The 21,527-nt window shown below is 32.5% G+C and overlaps 2 protein-coding genes across 2 annotated transcripts; both read left to right on the top strand.

Moving 5' to 3' along the window:
- The first annotated feature begins 5,494 nt into the window (after positions 1–5,494).
- LOC114182327 (60S ribosomal protein L9-like) lies at positions 5,495–7,287 on the top strand. Its single transcript, XM_028069185.1, has 3 exons — positions 5,495–5,946; positions 6,764–6,886; positions 6,976–7,287. Exons 1-3 carry the CDS (start codon positions 5,575–5,577, stop codon positions 7,060–7,062), a joined length of 582 nt encoding a protein of 193 aa, XP_027924986.1. The 5' UTR covers positions 5,495–5,574; the 3' UTR covers positions 7,063–7,287.
- An 11,829-nt stretch (positions 7,288–19,116) lies between these two features.
- LOC114182632 (zinc finger protein CONSTANS-LIKE 2-like) lies at positions 19,117–21,314 on the top strand. The gene is made up of 2 exons (XM_028069532.1): positions 19,117–19,964; positions 20,828–21,314. Exons 1-2 carry the CDS (start codon positions 19,242–19,244, stop codon positions 21,179–21,181), a joined length of 1,077 nt encoding a protein of 358 aa, XP_027925333.1. The 5' UTR covers positions 19,117–19,241; the 3' UTR covers positions 21,182–21,314.
- The last annotated feature ends 213 nt before the right edge of the window (positions 21,315–21,527 follow it).

Here is a 21,527-nt window from a genome sequence, read left to right as displayed (position 1 = left end):
GGTCTTTAAATTGATATTTAGAATAGTTTAAATTATGAATTAGTTTCTAAATTGGTCACTAACATTAGCTATTAGGTTTTGACTACCAAAATAATTGGTTTCTAATTAGGATTCATACAATAACAATCATATAATTATTATATTTTTTTAAGAATTATTGTACGTTTTTCAATATTCATATATCATGTATCTATCATGTATCATATCCTATCACGCCGCCACTCCCCTCCCATCCCTTATCTTCCTCCACTCTCCTTGATGCTGCTACGCCACCGCCACTTTTCTCCCTCCCTTTTCTTCCCATTTTGAAAGTACAAGAGGTTCCATTCATGATCATGTGTTTTTTTTTATTGTTTTGTTAATTCTTGGTGTCTAATGCAATTATTTTTGTTTAGGTTCTTCACTGTGTAGGTGCAATTCATCACTCGGTACTCCAGACATTTGAAAGCCCTACGGTTCCAACTTGTTTTGCACTCCCAAGTTCATAAAAAGTTTAATTTTTTATAAATGTTTTAAATTTTTTTGTATGTTTATATTAAAGTATGCTTTATTATGTTTAATGTGTTTTTTTTTGTATGTTTGATATATGCTGCATTATTATTTTTTTATACAATTCCTAATTATACATGCTTAATTTTTGTTTATCTAAGATTGTTATTGAATTAGTCTTAGTTTCCCGTTTGAGATTTAATAAAAAAATTATTTACTGCCTTCAAGTTTTATGAAGAAATTGTATTTTTATAAAATTAATATAAGAGGAGACAATACTAATTATGTATTGAATCTTGAATTGTTCGATTGGACAGTTTAAGAAGATTAATCTCTTTTTCATAGTTTATAGTGCATATATATATATATATATATATATATATATATATATATTTTAATATGCATGACTTAAAATTCATGACTATTTGCAAACTATATTTTGTATTGATCTTCAAATACATATTTGATTGTGTTAGTAATCACTTTCATTTTCTGTAACCTGAAGACCAATGTGAAATGTTGGCAAAATTTCATGAAATTTAAGATATGTTGTTTAAAATTGATTTGTAGGAATAAACTAAAAAAAGTGAATCTTCTTGAATGGGATAGGGTTTCACCTTGAATACATAAGTGAGGTCCTCAGTCTTTTACATATTACTGAAATTGTGTGAACAATTTCAGTATATATACGCATGGATCGAGATTCGATTAATTCATCACGCATTAATAATGAAGTGAAGTTTATATGTCCTTGTGTCAACTTTTTGAATGGAAGAAAGTTGAAAGCAATCGAAATTAGGGGACACCTTATTTGTGATGGTTTACATCGAAGTTATACAACATGGACATGACACATCGAATTAATAAACTTCCCAACTGTCTCTTGAACTGAACCTGTTGTCGATTCCACCATGGAAGATTTGTTGGAAGAAGATAAATTAGAGGACAAGATTCACAATGTTGGTGCAAAAACTTTTGCCTTAGCATATGTGTATGAGATGATGTCTACTAATGCGGAGACTCCGTTGCATGTCGGTTCAAATAAGTTCACATGGTTTTCAGCAGTGTTAAGGCTCATGGATTTGAAGGCGATCGATGGATGGACCGATAAGAGTTTCACAAAATTATTGTGTTATTGAATGAAATGCTTCCAAATGGAAATACATTACCCACTAGTAATTATGATGCCAAGAAAGTTCTTTGACTAATACATGCATGTCCTAATGATTGCATAATATATAAGAAAGAATTTGAAGGTGTTAAAAATTGTCCGAAGTGTGGGTTATCACGATACAAGCAGAAAAATAACAATGAAAATAATGGTAAGATAGAAAAATGATGGTATCGCTTTGAAAGTAGTTTGGGTACCTTCCAATTGTGCCTATACTTAAGTGTTTGTTTGCAAACTCAACACCTTAGATGCCATGCACATGAGAGAAGGTGTAACAAATTGCTTCTTTATCCATCTGATTATATGCAATGGAATAATATTGATATGAATTCCCCCAATTAGGTCAAGAATGTAGAAATCTTCGGTTTCTTTAGCTAGCAATGGATGAATCCATTTGGTAATTTAAGTATCAACCACAATCATTGGTCCGTTATATTATTTATTACAACTTATCTCCTAGATTGTGCATGAAGCGAAAGTACATGATGTGTTCTATGATGATATCTTGTCCAAGGAAGTATGGAAATGACATAGATGTTTATCTCAATGCACTAGTTGAAGACTTGAAGTTGTTGTAGGTTGATAGGATTGAAATATTTGATGTGTTTGCTTCTTCAAATTTCATGATGCATGCAATGTTATTTTGTACCATTAATGAATTTCCAACTTATGATAATTTGTGAGGGTAAGGTGTCAAAGGTTATAAAACATATCCTATATGTGAAGAAAACATTTTAGCTCATCAATTAAAAACAAAAGGAAGAGAGTATATCTAAGTCATTGGAGATTTGTACAATTTAATAATCCTTATTGAAGGTTAAAAAAACATTTAATGGACATCAAGAGAATGACGATGCACCAACTCTATTGACTAGGCTTCAAATTCATGAAAAAGTTAACAAAGCACCATGTATTCGGGAAAACGTCCAAGAAGTTATCTATAATGAGCCATTAGAAGAAAAAATAAATATTCTTTGATCTTCCATATTGGTCAAGTTTGAGGTTACACATTGCATAAATGTAATGCATGTAGAGAATATTGTGTGTGATATCTTGATTAGTACACCACTTAACATTTAGGGAAAGACAAAAGATGGAGTAAATGCTTGTTTGAATTTGCTTGAATGAAAGATCCGAGAAGACTTATCACCAAGGGAGGTTGGTAAGAATACTTACTTTTCACCTACATATTACACTATGTCCAAACAAGAGAAGATAAGTTTTTTCCTTTGTCACTATATAAATTGGTACTTAAATTGGTCACTATATAGTGACTAATTATATTTTTTTTTCATAAAATTGGTCATTATTCAAATATTTTCTTGTACTATACTATGATTTTATAAATTATATACCTCATTGATAAGTATTGATAAAATATCATAAAGTATTAGACACGAATACGTGTCAGACACGGACACGTAACCCAAAATAAAGTATTAGTACATCATAGCACGTATCGTATATGTGCATCATAGATTATGACCAAATCGAATATAAAAAATTGACTTTGACATGTTGCATAATATTGACTTGACACACGTGACATAATGTGAGCTTGACACATGGACATTACCGTTAACTATTTTAACGGTGTTAGCAGAAATGATCAAATTAAATAAAATTGACTAATATTATGACAAAATTAAAAAAACCGAATGAACCAAATCATTATTTAAATCTTAAAAAAATTAATTGAACTTTTGCTTCCTTCATATTTTGAGTGTTTGTCTAAGTGTTCTTTAATTTTTTTTTTATTTAAACAGGTTCTAGATAAAATAATGTTTTAGGGAATAAACTTTGTGATACTCATTTCGTTCTTACACAAATATTTTATATTTTTTCTGTTGTCCTTTTATGTAATAAGTTTTACATTTAAAATTAAAAAAAGTACACAATCAAAGAATATATTTAATAACTTAAATATCGTTCGATTCTCTATTGTGTTGTTGTGTGTTGTACCTTTAAATATATTTTAATATTTTATATATTTAGATGAGTGTATTTTAAAGACATCTAAGGAAAATAACAACAAAATCAATAAATCATCTTAACTCGCGTCGCGAGTAACATCACCAACCACTTTGTCTTTAATACATGTTTTAAGCTACCACTATAACAATTTATAGTTTTGACCACACTAAAATAACGGCTAAATAAATATAGCCTAAACATATAATAAACAACATTTTTTATAAATGATGTATAAATATAATGAAAGTCCATGATTATATAATTGTTGCTTTAAACTATGTGGGCAAAACTAGTAAAAATGTGGTCTAAAAACATAGGTAAGGTATAAAATCAACATGTAAAAATGTTGTCTATTGTGAGAATTTTAAGCAACCGTTTTAAAAATATTGTCATACTAAAAACCGTTGTCTATTATCTATAGCTACACTCACCTATACCACGCCTAAAAAATTGTGGTCTAATCTTTAAACCACGGTTTTTATAATTTATATCATAATTTTATGCCGTTGTCTAAAGTGATTTTTGTTGTAGTGTACTTAATGTTTTCCAACATTTTTAAATAGTTTAAGAAATATTTTATTTAATTTAAAAATATTATTTGTATATTAACAACAAAAAATAAAAATACTTTAATAGTACATATTATTTTAACACATCTTTATATTATTAGATAAAACTATAAACGGAAAATAAATAGACTCATCGTATATTTGATTTAATAACATTTGTCTCGGTAAAAGGTAGGTTATTTAAAATCAACCTAATTTCAAACTTATTTTCATGGATAACTTTCTACCACTTCATTTTTCTATTATGCTCCATTACCGGATTTGAATTTCTATTCCCTCAAATTAAAAGACAAAGCTCTCTTTTGAACTCTTCCTCTTTTATGGGAAGATTTTCGTCTATATCATACTAAGTTTAAAACAAATGTTATATTATATTTAAATAAATTAAATAAATAATTAATAAAATAAATGAAATTAACACGTGTCAGCATTGTATATATGTCATCAGATTAAGATTAAGAGCCTACCTGGAATGTCGTTTGCACATCATCACACAGTTATCCGTGTTCAAAAATAAGGATGAAAACCATGAGTTTTGAATGCATGAGGATCAAAATGATTTTAGGTTTACAAGAAAAACCATTTTCAAATTACCATAATAGTACATGTATAAAAAGTATAATTAACCCTTTAAAATATGTACATATCTAGATTGGGAAGATTCTTTTATTAATAATTCTTGTTTCATTTTATTTAAAATTAATTTATAGATAAGTTAAAACTAAAGATTTCAAAAATTATAAATAAGTCTTAATTAATAAAAATTAGTTTCAAATTTTTTTCGTATTTTTTGTTTTTTAAGTCCTTTAAAGATTAGCTCATCAAAACATATTCTAAATTTTACATTTTAAATTATATAATTTGTAATTCCTTTTCGGTTTACGTAATTAAAATACATTTTATAATATATAATACACTTTTGAATTACATAATCTTAAAATTTATTTTAACTTATACAATGTAAACATATTTTTAAATTTTGTAATTTAAAATATATTTTTAATGTATTTAAAAAAGTAGAATACGTTCTTGTTGCACAATCCTTAATACATTTTTAAATTCTTTATTGTAAATGTCACAATATAAGATACTTTAAAAACCTATTAATAACTTTTCCACATCTATAAAGGTGCAGGAAGAAGACATTATGGTGCTAATAGAAATAACCTTAGTCATCAACAATTAGATTACATTTATTTGGTATTTTATTTTTGTTTCGTAAGTCACATTGTAAACAAACCTAATGTGTTGTGGGCCTAGCCCAATAGCTACCAATTTAAGGTCAAAACAGTGAAGCGTTAAAGTGCGAATTAGGGTTTTGTTTTGTGTTTGTGAGACCGGTGAAGGGTTGTGTGTGAGAGAGGGGAAAACATGAAGACGATTCTATCTTCCGAAACGATGAACATTCCCGACGGCGTGAGCATCAAGGTTCACGCGAAAGTGATCGAGGTGGAAGGACCCCGTGGAAAATTGGTGCGAGATTTCAAGCATCTCAACCTGGATTTTCAGCTCATCACCGACGAGAATGGCAAGAAGAAGCTGAAGATCGAGGCCTGGTTCGGATCTCGCAAAACCTCTGCCGCCATTCGCACCGCCCTCAGCCACGTCGACAACCTCATCACCGGTGTCACCAAGGGCTATCGCTACAAGATGAGGTTCGTCTATGCTCACTTTCCCATTAACGCCAGCATCGCCAACGACAGCAAATCCATCGAAATCCGAAACTTCCTTGGCGAGAAAAAGGTTTTGTTTTTAATTTCTTATTTATTTTTTATTTAAACATGCTTTTTAGTCGCTTACAGTAACCTAGTTTTGAATTTGTTATTTTTATTTATTTATTTTATTCTCCATATTTGTTTTGTTTTCGGCCTTCCAAATTTAAAATCACTAGTCCTTAATATTCATATTCAGAATAGCATTTATTTTACAGAACTTTCAAAGTGTTTAGTAGTGTTATACACAATTATAGTTTCTTGGTAGATAATATGAAGCCTTCCCTCCCAATGTTGCAGAAAAGAAATTCCAGGAAACGACCGAGTTAGATTAATAATCTTGTTTTGACTAGCAAAAAAAATCATTTTTAATGTATGATTTTGACCTCTCTCGAGTTAAAATTTTGCAAATCAGGTTCACAAGTGTTGTATTTATATGCTTTATTTTTCTTGTAATTTCCGATTTTATAGTTTAGGTCTTTAGGTATCTTATCTGTGCTATTTTTGCTTACACTCATAGTTTTGTTAGTATTTACTTTAAGAAGTTTTGATGTTTTGGATATCAAAATATGTGATTTTGGTCTTTGAAGTTAAAATGATGCATACTAGGTTTCCATATATTGTATTTGCATGACTGTAGTCTTCCGATTGCTTAAATTTGATCTGAGGGTATACAACTGCTGTGCGATTTCATTTACTTCAACTTTTGGTTAAATATTTGATTTAGAAATTTGCAATCTTAATCTTCTACGGAAACATGTTTCTAAGTATTGTATGCTAGATCTTAACGATTTGGACGTCTTTGCCAATGGTTGATGACGAACTTTCTTGATAAAATTTGGTTACAGGTGAGGAAAGTGGATATGCTTGACGGTGTGTCTGTTGTTCGATCTGAAAAGGTGAAGGACGAGTTGATTTTGGATGGAAATGACATAGAGCTTGTTTCCAGGTCTTGTGCTCTCATTAACCAGGTATGTTTATGTCATCTCTCCCAAACCCTTCTCTAATTTACTATTGTTTAGATTTTAATTGTGTTTGTCATTTGTTTGCTCTGCTACAGAAATGTCATGTTAAAAACAAGGATATTCGGAAGTTCCTTGATGGTATTTACGTCAGTGAGAAGGGAACAATACTAGTGGAAGAGTAGACCATGCTGCTTTTGTTTTTTAGCCTGGACATCTTTTTGGTGGCTATCAGTTTGAGATTTGATTTACAATTTTTGTGTTGGTTGACTTTCTTATGGAAATGTTTTGCTTTAAATTTACTGATCCAACATGCTTGGAATGAAAAATTTGCTGAAATTTGGTAATTTTTGTAGTGAGAGATGAATGTGGTTGATATGCTGTCACAATGAAAAGTTGCATTATCATGATGGGATTGATACAATTCTAAAAAACTATTTTTGGAAGAGTATTAAGATTACTCATTCAGTTTTGGATCAAAAACATGAAAACGAAAGCTGTCTCTGGTTTTGGATCTTAAAAATCAAAACATTTGTTTTGAAGCAATTTATGGAGTGTATGGAGGAGTTATTTTATACGAGAGTGTCTCTGATTTTTCATAAATTTATTTTTGCCCAACAAGGGAAGTGACTTGCCCAATGATGAAGCCCTTGAGTAAAATTCTAACAAAATTCACCTGGTGAATCCAAACATTGTCTAGTGACGTAACCAACTTATGCTGTCTAGATGTTCATAAAATTATTTTTCACTCAACGACAATAACATTCACCTAACGATGCAAATCTCTAAGAGCCAAATCCATTAGGCTTGCCTAGTGAATGTATCGATTAAATATCTTTCTGGAATTAATTTTTTCAATCTTGCCCAGTTGGTGGTGGCTCGCCCATCAAATATTGATAACTAGCATTATCATTGCTTTTATTTTGTTTAATTTTATCTTTTATTCATATTTTTATTATTAATTTTTAGATAATAAAGGTCTTTATTTAATAAATTGGGAAATAGAAATATTTAATTATTATTTGTGTAGATAAGTGAAAATCATTCAAGATCGTAGAATATCTCAACAAAATCAATACTGATACTTCAATTACAAAAGTCACGTACAAATTTTACATTCAGTCCATTTATGAAAGTCTTTAAATAAAATTTTATGAAAATTAAAATATTTATTAAATTTGTAAACATTAATAAAACTTAGTTGATAAAGTTTTAAAATATTTTTCTTAATTTATTAATAAAAGTTATAATACATTATTTCATCAAAATCATAAAAAAAACAAAGATTTAACTAATAATAATAAAATTTTAATATATACACTCCGCATATAGTTTAAAAAGTTTAAAATTTTCAAATATATAAATATATTAATTTAAAAAATTTACAAAATTTTAGGAGAACCATGACCCTTTTAGTTCCTAAAAAGATATGTCATTGTTACATAAATACTAGACTAGGAATTAGAAATATATTATTTTAATAATAAAATAATTGAGGTGTAATTTATTAGAGCCTACTTCTAATATGTAGTTATTTTCTAGATCTTTATATTATTTACATTTTAAAATCAAAAATGAAAAAAAAAAAATTTGAATGTTAAAAACAATTCCGCACTAATTTCAATATAACAACACATTACAAATCATTCACATGCTTCAGCAACACATCCACCTTTATTAATTTTATTTTCTTAAAGGATATAAAGGCACAAAATGTCACTTTACCATAATATTATATAATAACTCTTACAAGATCAATTAGTACCAATCAGATTGTTGATTCACTTGACTGCATCATATATCCATAATCATGTTAGATTAAACATATACTTTTTTATCTTGAATTTGCTCAACTCATTGAATCTGACTAAACGGGTCAATTCTATACATGTTTTACAATAATGAATAGTGAATATTTAATAAGACTAAACCTATGCAAGATTATACACACGATAGAGAGAGATTAATATTTAAGTTAAGTATTGCAACATGATATATTTGTTCTAATTAATGTGATATTAATAATTTAGGAGAGTATCTTAAGCACTTAATTAACTTGATTGTTTACTCTGATCAACAATGTCAATCATCATGTTCTTAGGGTACGTAACATAATTTGGGTCGACATGGTTTATCTTAAGTAATTCAATTTCAATGTTAAATAAAAGACAAAAAAACCATGAATATAACACTCACTAGAAAAAAGTGAGTTCCTCTATAGGGGAATCGAACTTTCAATAAAGAAAATTGTTTTGCCATCTTCCTAAAAAATGGATATACCATTTATATTGTATGATTGAATGTGCGAATGCAAAGTTTACATGCACTTTTTTGGGTCTTCGTGGACATGAATATTTGACCTAAAATATAGAAACAAAACATTAAAATTATATACTATCTTTCAATTCCATGGTAGATTCGGCCACGTGATTGCTTTATACCCATTATGAGAGAGATGGAATTGGTAATTTGAAATCTTAAAGTGAGGAAGAAAAGAGAAGTTTAGTTGCACTTTTTCACTTTAAATTTTAGGTTGTCGTGGTCTAGGAATATTAGAATACTAAATCTGCAATGCCATTTGTTACATGTTGTTAGCCTTCACTTTTCTTCCCCCACACTCACCAAGATTCACATTTCATGGTTGCAATTGCAAAGCAATGAAGAAACCAAACCAGTGTTCAGACTTAGAATATTCTTAGTTTAACTCATACACCAGAAATTGCACAAAGACACTCTCATGTGTATAATAAGCATGAATCTTTTCTAGATTAACCTTCAAAAATGAGATAATTGCTATAAAATTAAAAGGGTCACCATTTTTCTTTGATTTCATAATAATACTCTTTCGTTCATAATGTATACTAAATTTAGCTCAACATGTTTAACCGTTTCTTCTTTGTATAAATTTTCTAGTCCAAACACCATATAAAGACTTAAAAAACTGTGAAGCTAGGTGGTCCTCAAAAGTGGCTGCACTTTTTTTACTTTTGAAATGCTTTGAAGTACACGTGGAATGAAGTTTAGAGAAAGAATGTGGATGTTGTTGTTACACATTTGTACGGATTTATACTCTTCTTTGTGCTGATCTACTGGATATCTCACTAATATTCACCAACTATCATATGAGCTTCAGATAGTTACTTCCACCCTTCAAATTGATTCTCAAGACAAAAAAACAACTCTCTTTAATTAGGTCCAATTTTTCCTTTCTTTACTATTCTGGTATCAGGTATAGAATTTTAAGAATTCTCAATTAAATTACTAAATCTTGTGTGCCTCTGAGTCTAGATTAACTTATTCTTTCCCAGCTCTAAAAAGAAGCAAAAGGTTATTTGTATTCATATCCAACGTTTGAGTTATCATAATGTTTGGGTTTTTTTAGAAATTTGTTTTGTTCATCGGATTAAGATTGACTGGGAAAATAATATTAAACTGAATAAATGATAACTACAACTTAACTGCAAATAAATGGTTTCTCTTCTACCTCAAAATGAAGCCTAAGTTCAGTTGATGTGTGTGTGTGTGGAGTTGAAGAATCCAAAGGAAAAGTAAAACTCTGGGAGTTCAATTTGCAGTTCACTATAGGGCAGTTCGAGCAACACCATTTCTGAAACTGTGAATTTTCCATGTCTTTCACTTCAATCAAATTAGAAAAAAATTGTATTTTGACACCCAAGTTTCCTCTTCCTTCCATTTGACTCTTCCTTTTATTAACAAAATATTATATTTAATAAATATAAATAAAATTTTGAAGTAAAATAATAATATTATAAGTATGAAATGGAAGTATAATAAAAAACAGCGTCAAAGAACCCAAGTCTATCAAATTATTACCATAAAATATTTCTGAAATGAAAAATTCTAATCATGTTAAAATAATAATAATAATAATATAATATTTGCTCCTGTTAAAAAATTTATACATACTCAAAATATCGAAATTACTAAGAGAGATAATAATAATAATAATAATAATAATAATAATAATAATAATGTGTCTGTTAAGAAAATTTATACATGGTCAAAAAATTCAAAAATACTCGTGTTTTGCCTTTTAAATTTGTCTTATATACTTGGATGTTATATATACTTTGGTTCTATAAGAACCGAAGCCCATAAATTCGGAAAAATTTTAAAATTATATATATATATATATATATATATATTTTAAATTATTTTATCTGAGCAAGAGATATAGATTTCGATTATTGAAAAATCAAAGTTTATAAAATTTATATGCTTCGATGGTAAGGAATCGAACTTAAAGTTAAAAAAAATTTCAAAATTATCGAAATATATATATATATATATATATATATATATATATATATATATATATATATATATATATATATATTAATTAGTAGCATTCTTTAGGCTATGGTTATTAGTAAAACTGAAGTCTATTAGAATATAAGTCTAAATTTTACAAATAGCCAAAGTCTAAAGGGTTATCTAGGGTAAATTTAGACGAAATTTTAAAGGTGCTAATGTTCTCTCTTCCTCCATTGGTTTGTTATGACACTGCGAACACCGTTTTGCACACTCCTCCACTCACCTCCCTTCCTTGTCGTTGTTGATCAATTTGCTCCTTTCCTCCACACTCTTCCACATGCGTTGCTTCGCCACCACTCTCCTCCCTTCCCTTTCCTTTTTCATTTTGGTAATCGCAAAACTAGAACTGTCGCCATTGCTGTCACGCCGCCACTTCGCTCCCATCCTTTCTCTTCCCTCAACTCTCCTCCATGCTGCTACTGCCATCGCCACTTTTCTCCTTCCCTTTTCTTCCCATTTTGAAAGTACAAGAGGTTCACTCATGATCATGTGTTTGTTTTTTATTATTTTCTTAATTCTTGGTGTCTAATGCAATTATTTTTGTTTAGGTTCTTCATTGTGTAGGCGCAATTCATCACTTGGTACTCCAAACATTAGAATAATATGAAATCAATTAGCAGTTGAAGTTTTATAGATAGTTAATAAATTAGTCTTTGGAGTCTTAAGAGTAGTTAATGTATTAGACCTTAGAGTCTTATAGGTGGTTAAAGTGTTACCTGTTTATAGCCATTTTTGTCTATTTTGAGTACCACAATAAGAAATATGTGAGTCTATAAACTATATTGTTAATGAATTAGCAATTGAAGTATTATAGGTAGTTAATGAATATGTTGTTGGAGTGTTAAGAGTACTTAATATATTAGCTGGTAGAGTCTTATGGATAGTTAATGTGTTATCTGTATTGAGGCGTTTTATAGCCATTTTTGTCTATTTTGAGTACAATGGTAAAAAAATATGAGTCTATAAATTGTATTATTAATTGCATGAATGGAACAATGACAACAAATAAACATGAATCAAATTATTCACAACCAGTACAAGAAAATCCAAAATTAGAAACCAATTTTAGAAACAAAAAAAATTAGTCACTATAGTAAAACATTTAGATACCGATTTACAATTTAAAATTATTGGTTACTAAAATAGTCACTATTATAAACAAAAAATAATAATTGGTCACTAAATTGATCACTAATTAATTAGACACTAATTTAGAAATTAAGTCATTTTGCTAGGCAAAACCTAGGTAGCTAATTTTTATTGACCAATTTTCTTTGGTAGCCAAAGCCATGGTAGCTAATTTTTAAGACCAATTTAGTGACCAATTATAATTTGTTATTTATAATAGTGATTATTTTAGTAACCAATAATTTTAAGTTTTGTAAATTGGTATCTAAATTGGTCACTATAGTTACTAATAATTATTGGTCACTAAAATTGGTCACTATTTAGAAGTTTTCTTGTAGTGAGCAAGCTTGATTTGCTTACAAAGTGGTATCAAAGCAGTTAGCTTGAATTTAGACAAGAAAGAAAGTGAGAGATGACTAGTCTTACAAAGAGTTTGTCCTTGCCCAAGTTGATAAAGACGGTCAACTATAACAATTGGAATCTCAAAATGAAGGTTCTTCTTGACTTCCAAGAAAATTGGGAGGTGGTAGAAAATGGTCATGCAAAACTAGAAAACACCAAGATTTGATCGAAATCCCAAATGAATGCCTTGAGAGCAGCGCGTAAAAAGGACAAGGCATCTTTGTAGATTTTGTACCGAGCCATGGACGAGTCTGTCTTTGCGAAGATTGCAAGTGCAAAAATCTTTAAAAGAAATGTGAGACATTCTAGAGAAGGCATATAAAGGGATGATTGAGTGAAGTAGGTGGCTTCAAACACTCAGAGGTGCGTTGGAAAGCATAAGAATAAAGGAGATAGAAGGAGTAGCCAAGTACATAACTCGAGTTGAAACCATGACGAACCAACTTGGCAGAAATGGAGAGGAATTGCCCGTTAGCCAAGTTGTGGAGAATATTTTGAGACCTTTGACAATTGACTTTGAGAATGTGGTATGCGTAATTTAGGAGTCGAAGGATCTATAAATGCTCATGGTTAAAAAGCTTATCAGGTCTCTTGAGGCGCACAAGTAGCGAAAGAGGAAGGCAGAGCCACTAGATCATGCACTTCAAATGAAGGCATCAATTAAAGATGAGAAAGCTCAAAACACTCAAGCTAGAGGACGATACTGAGGAGGAAGAGAAAGAAGTCCTAGTAGTAGAAGCTGAGGACAAGAAGAGGAGAGAGAACAAACCAACCAAAAAAATTGGTGCGAAAGAGGACGAAGTTCGTGAAAAGGAGGTCGGTTGAGCAAGTCAAATGTTGAGTGCTTTATGCATGACAAGTATAAATATTATGCTAAAGAGTGCTACTTGGATAAGTGCTTTAGTTGTGATAAGGTCGAACATTTTACTAAAAAATGGCTATCTAATGAAAATAAGAAAAAATCAACCTCACAACATAAGTTAAAAAAAAAGCGGTGTTGTTGATGGTGGCATGTAGCTTGGGGGTTGAGCACAAGTGAGTGGAAAACTCAACAAGAAGGCCAAATAACGTGGAGATTCTACAAGAAAGTCGAACAACATGCAGAATTAGATAAGATAGTAGAATAGTGTTAATAGGTCTACCAGAAATTCTGATAGATTAGTGGTGCATTCGAACAACTCAGAGAGGGGCACATAGACCTCGATGGAACAAGTGCAGAACTTAGATAACTCAGTGGAGCATGTGGAAAGCCTGAATAACTCACTAGAGAAAATGAATAACTCGAAAAAGCCCGATGGCCATGGGGAGCTCAAGTAGCTTGGTGAAACATGTAGATAACTTGGATAAGTCAATGGAGCAAGTGGAAAGCTTAGATAACTTGGTGGTGTGTCCTTACTACTTAAATATCTTGCACACATATGCAGAGATGAGCTAGTAATTCAAAGGTTAGAGATTGCAAAAAGTTATTTGCAACAAAGAGTTTAAAAGGAGGTTAAAGGTAATGCAATTTTACTGGCAAGCTAAGAGAGAAGAAAATAAGCTTTGCATAAGTGGCGCTTGGAATTTGAACAAGATCTTTCAAGATTGCAAGAATAATTGCGTGCCGAAAAAGGATCTAAGAGCTACATTGGAAGTAATAGATGAGAAGTGATGAATTGAAATGGATGACGAGTTTGATGTGAAGTGGGAGTGGGGATTTTTGATCCCTCAAAAGGAGCTCGACTTACTGACAGGAACCTAGTTAATGACAAGTCGACCACGAAGACAAAAAAGAACCCGATTAGGGACAAGTCAACCAAGGTTAAGAAGAAGTTAGCTAAAATAAGGAATAATTTAGCCATCCAGATAGTGAAGATCCCGGTCAATCATCAAAAGAGCAAGCACAATATGAGAGAAGTTACTGCACATGGGAAGTCATGATGAAGAATAGAAGAATCGAGATAAATAATAAAAGAAGCATTTAAGTTTGTAGGGGAATTTTATTGGGTTTAGAATAAACTTAAATTAATTAGGCATTGAAGTGTTATAGATAGTTAATGAATTATTCGTTGGAGTCTTAAAAGTAGTTAATGTATTAGACCTTAGAGTCTTATGGGTAGTTAAAGTGTTACCCGCTTTGAGTTGTTTATAGCCGTTTTTGTTTGTTTTGAGTATGGCAATAAGAAATATGTGAGTCTATAAACTATATTGTTAATTGAATGAATGGAACAATAACAACATATAAACGTTAATCAATTATTCAAGAGAGCTTGATTTACTAACACATAATATAATTTTAAATATTAAAACTGTAATATATTTAGAGTTGTGAATGTAATGACATATGAGTAAATTTCAACCTAGTCTTAGAAGTAGCTCATTTTTATTGATTCACGATAATTTGAAAAAAAATTTCAACTTCGAAAGGTTTCACATAAAATGAGTTAGGGTAAAGCTCAGTGTGGTTTCAAAATAAGACTTCAATTAATTCTTAATTATTGTTCAAAATTTAAATATCCTAAATTTCAAATTGATACTTAAATATTAATTTCATAATAATTGTAAATTGACTGTAATTATTTTTTATTGTTTTCAACTTAATTATAAGGTTAAGGTTAGGGGTCCAACCTAATTTATCTGGGTCAACTTGACTTGATTTGGCTAGACTTTACATGACTATGACCAAACTCAACTAGACATTTATTTGAGTTAAACCAACACAACTCAATCTGACATCACCTTGACTTGAATTCAGTTCGACCTAACTTGACCAAGCTTGACTTTATCTTGAACAAGGTTAGGCCCAACACAACCTAACATGAGCTTACCATGACCTAATTCAAACTAACTTATAGGTCAAACCCTACCCAGTTCAACTTGACTTGGGTTCAACCCAACCCAACTTGCTTGTGCTTAACTGAACATAGCTTGACTTAGGCTCAAATAGAACCAACATTATATTTCTTAGGCCCAACTTGACCAAACTTTTACTGGCTAAGGCCTAACTTGACCTGACTCCATTGAACCTGACTTGGGTACAAACCTTGGTCCAACTCTACTTGACCTAGCTTGAGCTTGACCGACCCTAACTTAGGTTCGACCCTGACTTAATTTAGCACTAGTGTCGGAAGGAGATTTGGCCGCAATTAATTTTTTCATTCGTCCCCGGTTCTAAAATCGAGGCATATAAGGCCGATGCCAAAAAGGGTCAGCTTTTGGCCTTGGGTCTGAACCGAAGCAGAAACCCCCCATTATGGCTCGGTTCTTTTGAAAACTGAAACCATATAGAGTTTGACATGTAGCACTACATCTCTCTCCCCCATTAGGGTTTCATTCCAACATTGGTGAGTGACAACAATGGAGGTTTGTGTTCACATTGCACTTTGCTACATTTCAAGCAACGTGGTTGATAGTGGAGCTCGTGGTTTCACTTTCGTTTTCAAACCTGTTGGTGCTTTCATAGTGTCTGTTTCGTCATTTGCATGGGCTTGTGACGAGCACTGCCATGGAGGTGTCACGGTGGCTCGATCTGTTGTGCAATGGCTCGCATGGAGGATATTGCTCTATCAAGGCTGAAGGTGGCTGGTTGATGCAGAGATGGTGTTGCGTCGTGGTTAAACAAAGGGTTTGTCGGAGTTCTGATGAAGGAGCAACATGAGGGATGAACTAGTGGCTATCGTGGAACTCAAATGATCACGACAACGTGGAAGGAGGCTCGACGGTGGCTGACAGTGCGAAAGGAGGCTGGACGATGGCGACTGTTGACGGAGGCGCGAATCAGAGGAGAAAAAACGAAGGTGCAACACTGTGGAAGACGGAGAATAGTGCATTCGTGTTTTAAAGTCCCTAATTAGGTATATTTCCTCTCTTCAATTTTTAACTTAGGCAAAATAGGGCTTTTGGCACCGATTCAATTCCACCCAAGGCCAAATGTCACTCTCCTAGTGGCAATTTTGAAATATCAACGAACTTTTTTTCTTCGGGTTAGTGAAACCGAAGCCTATAAAGCTTTATGGCAGCATGTATTTAGTAACCGAGGCAAACAAAACATATTTTGCTTCGAGTATTTGAGGAACCGAGGTAGAAAAGTTAGCAGAAATTTAAAAAATGCCATAACACAATTATATGCTTTAATTTTGTGATAACCAAAGCCTATAACGTGAGGTAAAATCCCAAAATTGCATTAGTGTAGGTTAGGTTCATGTCAACTTGACTTGATATAATCTGATTTGGACATTGTTTGATGTAAACCCAACTTAATTCAAAATACTCGATTTCGACCCAATTCAGTGTGAGCTAGACCAAAACCGACATGAGTTAGATTTGAATGTGTTTTTCATAAAAGCAAAATCTTTTTCCAATAAATGTTATTTTTTATTTTTTATTTTATTTTCAGTTTTAATTATTATTGGATTGGTCCTGATCTAGAAACTTTTAAGCGTTTTTTGTGATTATTTTTTTAATCCGGTGGACCTTTTAAGCAGTGGGTTGGGTCAGGTTAACAAGCTCGATGTATGTACCTATATATATGTGGGGGACCTACATTTGGATTTGGAGAAAATATATAAATATGAACATAACACTAATGCTTTAATTCCCATATTTGTAGGCTGAAAAGGAATTACAAATATGATAATACTAATATTTTTCTTCATCATGGTGTGAGCCCCAGGGGCATCAATAAGAGCCTCCGAAGCATATATGGTTAATCTTTTGCACTCTTTCTAAATGGCATATTGCCACATGTGTGAATGAAAGTGTAAAAGAACAGTTTAGCTGCACTTTTAGCCATCGTGGAAATGAATATTTCACAAAAAGAACAACACACGTGAAAGAGTGAAATCAAGGTTTGACAAACTCTACCATGAACGAATGAATCACAATGCTTAGTTTTCATCCATTGTGTTATGAGAATATGTTATAGTAATCTCACACTGCACTGAACTTAGTGACTTTAAACAAGGGGCTGTCATGGTCTTTCGAATATCAGAATAATCTGTATCTGCAATGCCATTGGTTACATGTTACCTTTACCACTCGCCATTCTCCTCCACAAAGAGGAAGATTCACGTTTCATGGCTGCAAAACAGTGACACCACAGAGCTGCTGCTGCACACTGCAAAGGCTTGAGTTGTTGGAATATTCCAACACCCTCTTTGTACACTAAAGTGCATATATGTCACTTCCATGTTCTTCCATATCTATTACTTTCCCTTTTCTCTGCCCATCTTTCTTGTCCTCAAACAATGTATATATTGGAGTGCCAAATACTTAAAAGAAGAAAAATATTATTACAACCTTGTGTTTTCTTTATTGTTTACTTCACTTAAATATAGCTTTGAGTGTTCCAAAGATTAATATGTCTGATCCTCACAGAATAATAAGAAACACCAGTGTTGTAAAAGTTGTTGGTAAGAACAGTAATACTATGTTGCAGTTGAGTTTGAAATAAGGTTGTCGAAATGGTAAAGTAGTCCTTAGTTCGAAGTCATTGAGTGAAGTAAGTGGTCCGAAAAAGTGTGTGCACTTTTAATCTTTAGGGAAGGAACGAGATACATGCAGAACAAACACCCAAGAGATTGCTTTATTCCCATTGTGTGATAAAGACATTGCACATTTTCACTTGAACTATTTCGCTTTAGATTTAAGGCTATAATGGTTTGGAACATTGCAATGATCTATATCTGCAACGGCATTTGTTAAATTTTTAGTGCTACATGTCACTTGCTTCCCCACTGAGACGAAGATTCATATGTCACAGTCATATATACACACTCCACACTCTATACATAGCTAATTACTTATCTTCACGCAGTGGTTAAATCCTTTCACAAATTTACTAAGAGAAGAGCATATATTAAGGAGTATAACTTGAGATTTTGACTGTTGCATTGCATGCCTATAGAATCTACCTGGACCCAAATTGACACATGTCTCCAAGTTGTGCCATCATAACAGCATGAACAAAGGCTTCAACATCTCTTTAATGATTCCAAAAGGCAAAGAAGCAATATAAGACATCTCTTTAATGATTCCAAAACAAAACCCCATCTCCTATTATTTTAGTACTGTCAATCAAGGAAATCCTCAGCACTTTTTCTAAGTGTTTGATGAAGTTGTATAGGGAAAGATTAATACTTGAAACTAGTAATCATTAAACTGAAAAAACTGATTTTTTCCATCATGTATATATCTAGAGTTGATACTTGGTAACACTGATTACACTGAAAAAACAATCAAAACCTGTTGTTCTTTGCTTTTGGTGACCCTGAAACACAACCAACCACTAGATAAGCAAGAACTTTTGTAAGCCACTAACTTTCTGCCACGATGGCACCCTTGATTCTCCCCCAACACTACTTGGTTCGGCTCACTGAACTCAACTCTTCACTCAAACTCACTTCACTTCCAAACTCAACACACAAACCCTCTTCACTTCCCTTTTTTCTCCAAAACACACACAAAAACCAACCAAGTACAAACACTACTCCACCCCTCATACAATATTTCAACACACAACATGTTGAAGGAAGGCACCAACAACGTTGGTGTTGGTGGCAGCTCCAGCACCTGGTCACGCGTCTGCGACACGTGCCGGTCAGCTCCATGCATAGTCTACTGCCATGCAGACTCAGCATACCTGTGTTCCTCCTGTGATGCTCGTGTCCATGCAGCCAACCGTGTGGCCTCAAGGCACGAGCGTGTGTGGGTGTGTGAAGCGTGTGAACGTGCTCCCGCAGCGTTTCTTTGCAAAGCTGACGCAGCTTCTCTTTGTTCTTCGTGTGATGCTGACATTCACTCAGCGAACCCTCTCGCCAGCCGCCACCACCGTGTTCCAATTCTCCCCATTTCGGGTTCCCTCTTGGTAGAACCAGATCACGAACCGGAGCACGGTTTCGTGAACGAGGTGGAAGAGGAAGAGGAAGAAGTTTTCGATGAGTACGATGATGAGATTGAAGCTGCTTCGTGGTTGTTACCACATCCTTTGAAGGGTAACGAGGAGGAGGAGAATGGTTTTTTGTACGGTGATGAGTTTTTGGACAACCTTGTGGATTGTAACTCGTGCGGTCACCATAACCAGTTTAGCAACGTTTTTCAGCAGCAGCAGAACTACAACACTGTTCCTCAGAACTATGCCGTGGTTCCAGTTCAGGTGCTGCAACAATCGCAGCACTTTCAACCGGGTTTGGAATTCGACTCATCAAAAGCTGGGTTCAGTTACGATGGTTCTATTAGCCAAAGTGTAAGGATCTTCATCTTACTTCTTCTAACAAGGGCTTTTTGAATTCTACTTTTTCTTCTTTCAAACTCTTTATTCATCAATTGAATTGTACTTTATCAGAAAAGGTCTTAAATTGCAGTACCAATCTTTTATGGTGAAAAGTCTAAAACATTGATGTTGTAGTCGAAATTTCACTCACATACCCATTTTTGAAACCTTGGTTGGAACCAAAGTGGGATTTAGAAGCAGTAACTGCTGTAGTTCCTTTCCCATGTTACTCTTATTCATTTCAAAATGTTTCATATTTCTTTGACTACCCTTTTTCGTTCACTTTTCTGTCTCTGAGTGACATTTTTTTGTCGTTAACATGAGTTTTACCCTTTTTACTGTTTCTTGTATTCGCTAGCTAGTTCTAGCTGCGACTCCTTCTAAACACATACTTTGAAGGGTAACTTTTTTCACCAATTTTCATCCCTAAACTTTGTTTCCCATCTCATTTCAACACAATTTCATCAATTGTGTGTTAAATTCCCTTAACTCTGAAGCTTCAACACAAATAATGAGCCTCTTAAAGCCAAAAAATTGGTGGGGGATTAATCTGTTAACACCTCTCTTTTATAATTTTTCTCTTTTGCATTTCCTCCTTTTGTATTTTCTCCTTTCTTGTATCATATATCCATTACTTCTCTCAAATTTTCGTTTTTTCTCATTTTTCTCTTCTTTTCATCGTCTCTTGTTTCTGAGATGTGAAACCAACAACATCAGTTTCACAAAATTGGTCAGCCATTAGCATTCAGTTTACAAAATTTGTCACCAACATCTGATCCTTTTTGTTCTTGTTACAGTGTGTGCTTTATAATAACCTTTTGTTGTTGGTAATTCAGGTATCAGTTTCATCAATGGAAGTTGGTGTAGTCCCAGAATCAACAATAAGTGACATCTCAGTGTCGTATTCAAAGTCACCAATAGGGACAAGTGACCTATTTCCTCCCCTTCCCATGCCTTCACATCTTACACCACTGGACAGAGAGGCCAGAGTCCTAAGATATAGGGAGAAAAAGAAGACAAGAAAGTTTGAAAAGAAAATAAGGTATGCCTCAAGGAAGGCTTATGCAGAAACAAGACCACGCATCAAGGGTAGATTTGCAAAGAGAACTGATGTGGAAGCTGAAGTGGACCAAATGCTCTCCACAACACTATTCAATGAAGTTGGAGGAACCATTTTCCCATCTTTCTAGGAATGGAAAGAAGAGAAATTATCAATAGTCAAGACATAGAAGACAAGGTTGAGAACCACATCATTGGAAGGCACCACCGCTTTTAATGTAACTCTTATGCTGTCTAATTAGTTTGGACTATTTTTCTATACTTATGCTTTATAAATATAGTACTTATATATATATATATATATATATATATATATATATATATATATATATATATATTAAGTAGCTGATTCTGCAAATTTTGTCTTATAATTTAATTTCTCAGTTTTGTTGTCTGTTTATATTTTTCTAGAAATTTGTATTTGTTCATCGGATTAAGATTGACTGGGAAAATAATATTAAACTGAATAAATGATAA

This window comes from Vigna unguiculata, chromosome 4 (assembly GCF_004118075.2).
Source record: "Vigna unguiculata cultivar IT97K-499-35 chromosome 4, ASM411807v1, whole genome shotgun sequence".
NCBI classification, from domain to species: domain Eukaryota; kingdom Viridiplantae; phylum Streptophyta; class Magnoliopsida; order Fabales; family Fabaceae; genus Vigna; species Vigna unguiculata.
This window is presented reverse-complemented; position numbering and strand designations above follow the sequence as displayed.

Excerpts from the sequence above, each read along its gene's own strand:
- LOC114182632 (XM_028069532.1), top strand. The coding sequence starts at position 19,242 with ATGTTGAAGGAAGGCACCAACAACGTTGGTGTTGGTGGCAGCTCCAGC. Across the intron at positions 19,965-20,827 it reads ATGGTTCTATTAGCCAAAGT|GTATCAGTTTCATCAATGGA; the intron begins GTAAGGATCTTC and ends TTGGTAATTCAG.
- LOC114182327 (XM_028069185.1), top strand. The coding sequence starts at position 5,575 with ATGAAGACGATTCTATCTTCCGAAACGATGAACATTCCCGACGGCGTG. Across the intron at positions 5,947-6,763 it reads ACTTCCTTGGCGAGAAAAAG|GTGAGGAAAGTGGATATGCT; the intron begins GTTTTGTTTTTA and ends ATTTGGTTACAG. Across the intron at positions 6,887-6,975 it reads CTTGTGCTCTCATTAACCAG|AAATGTCATGTTAAAAACAA; the intron begins GTATGTTTATGT and ends GCTCTGCTACAG.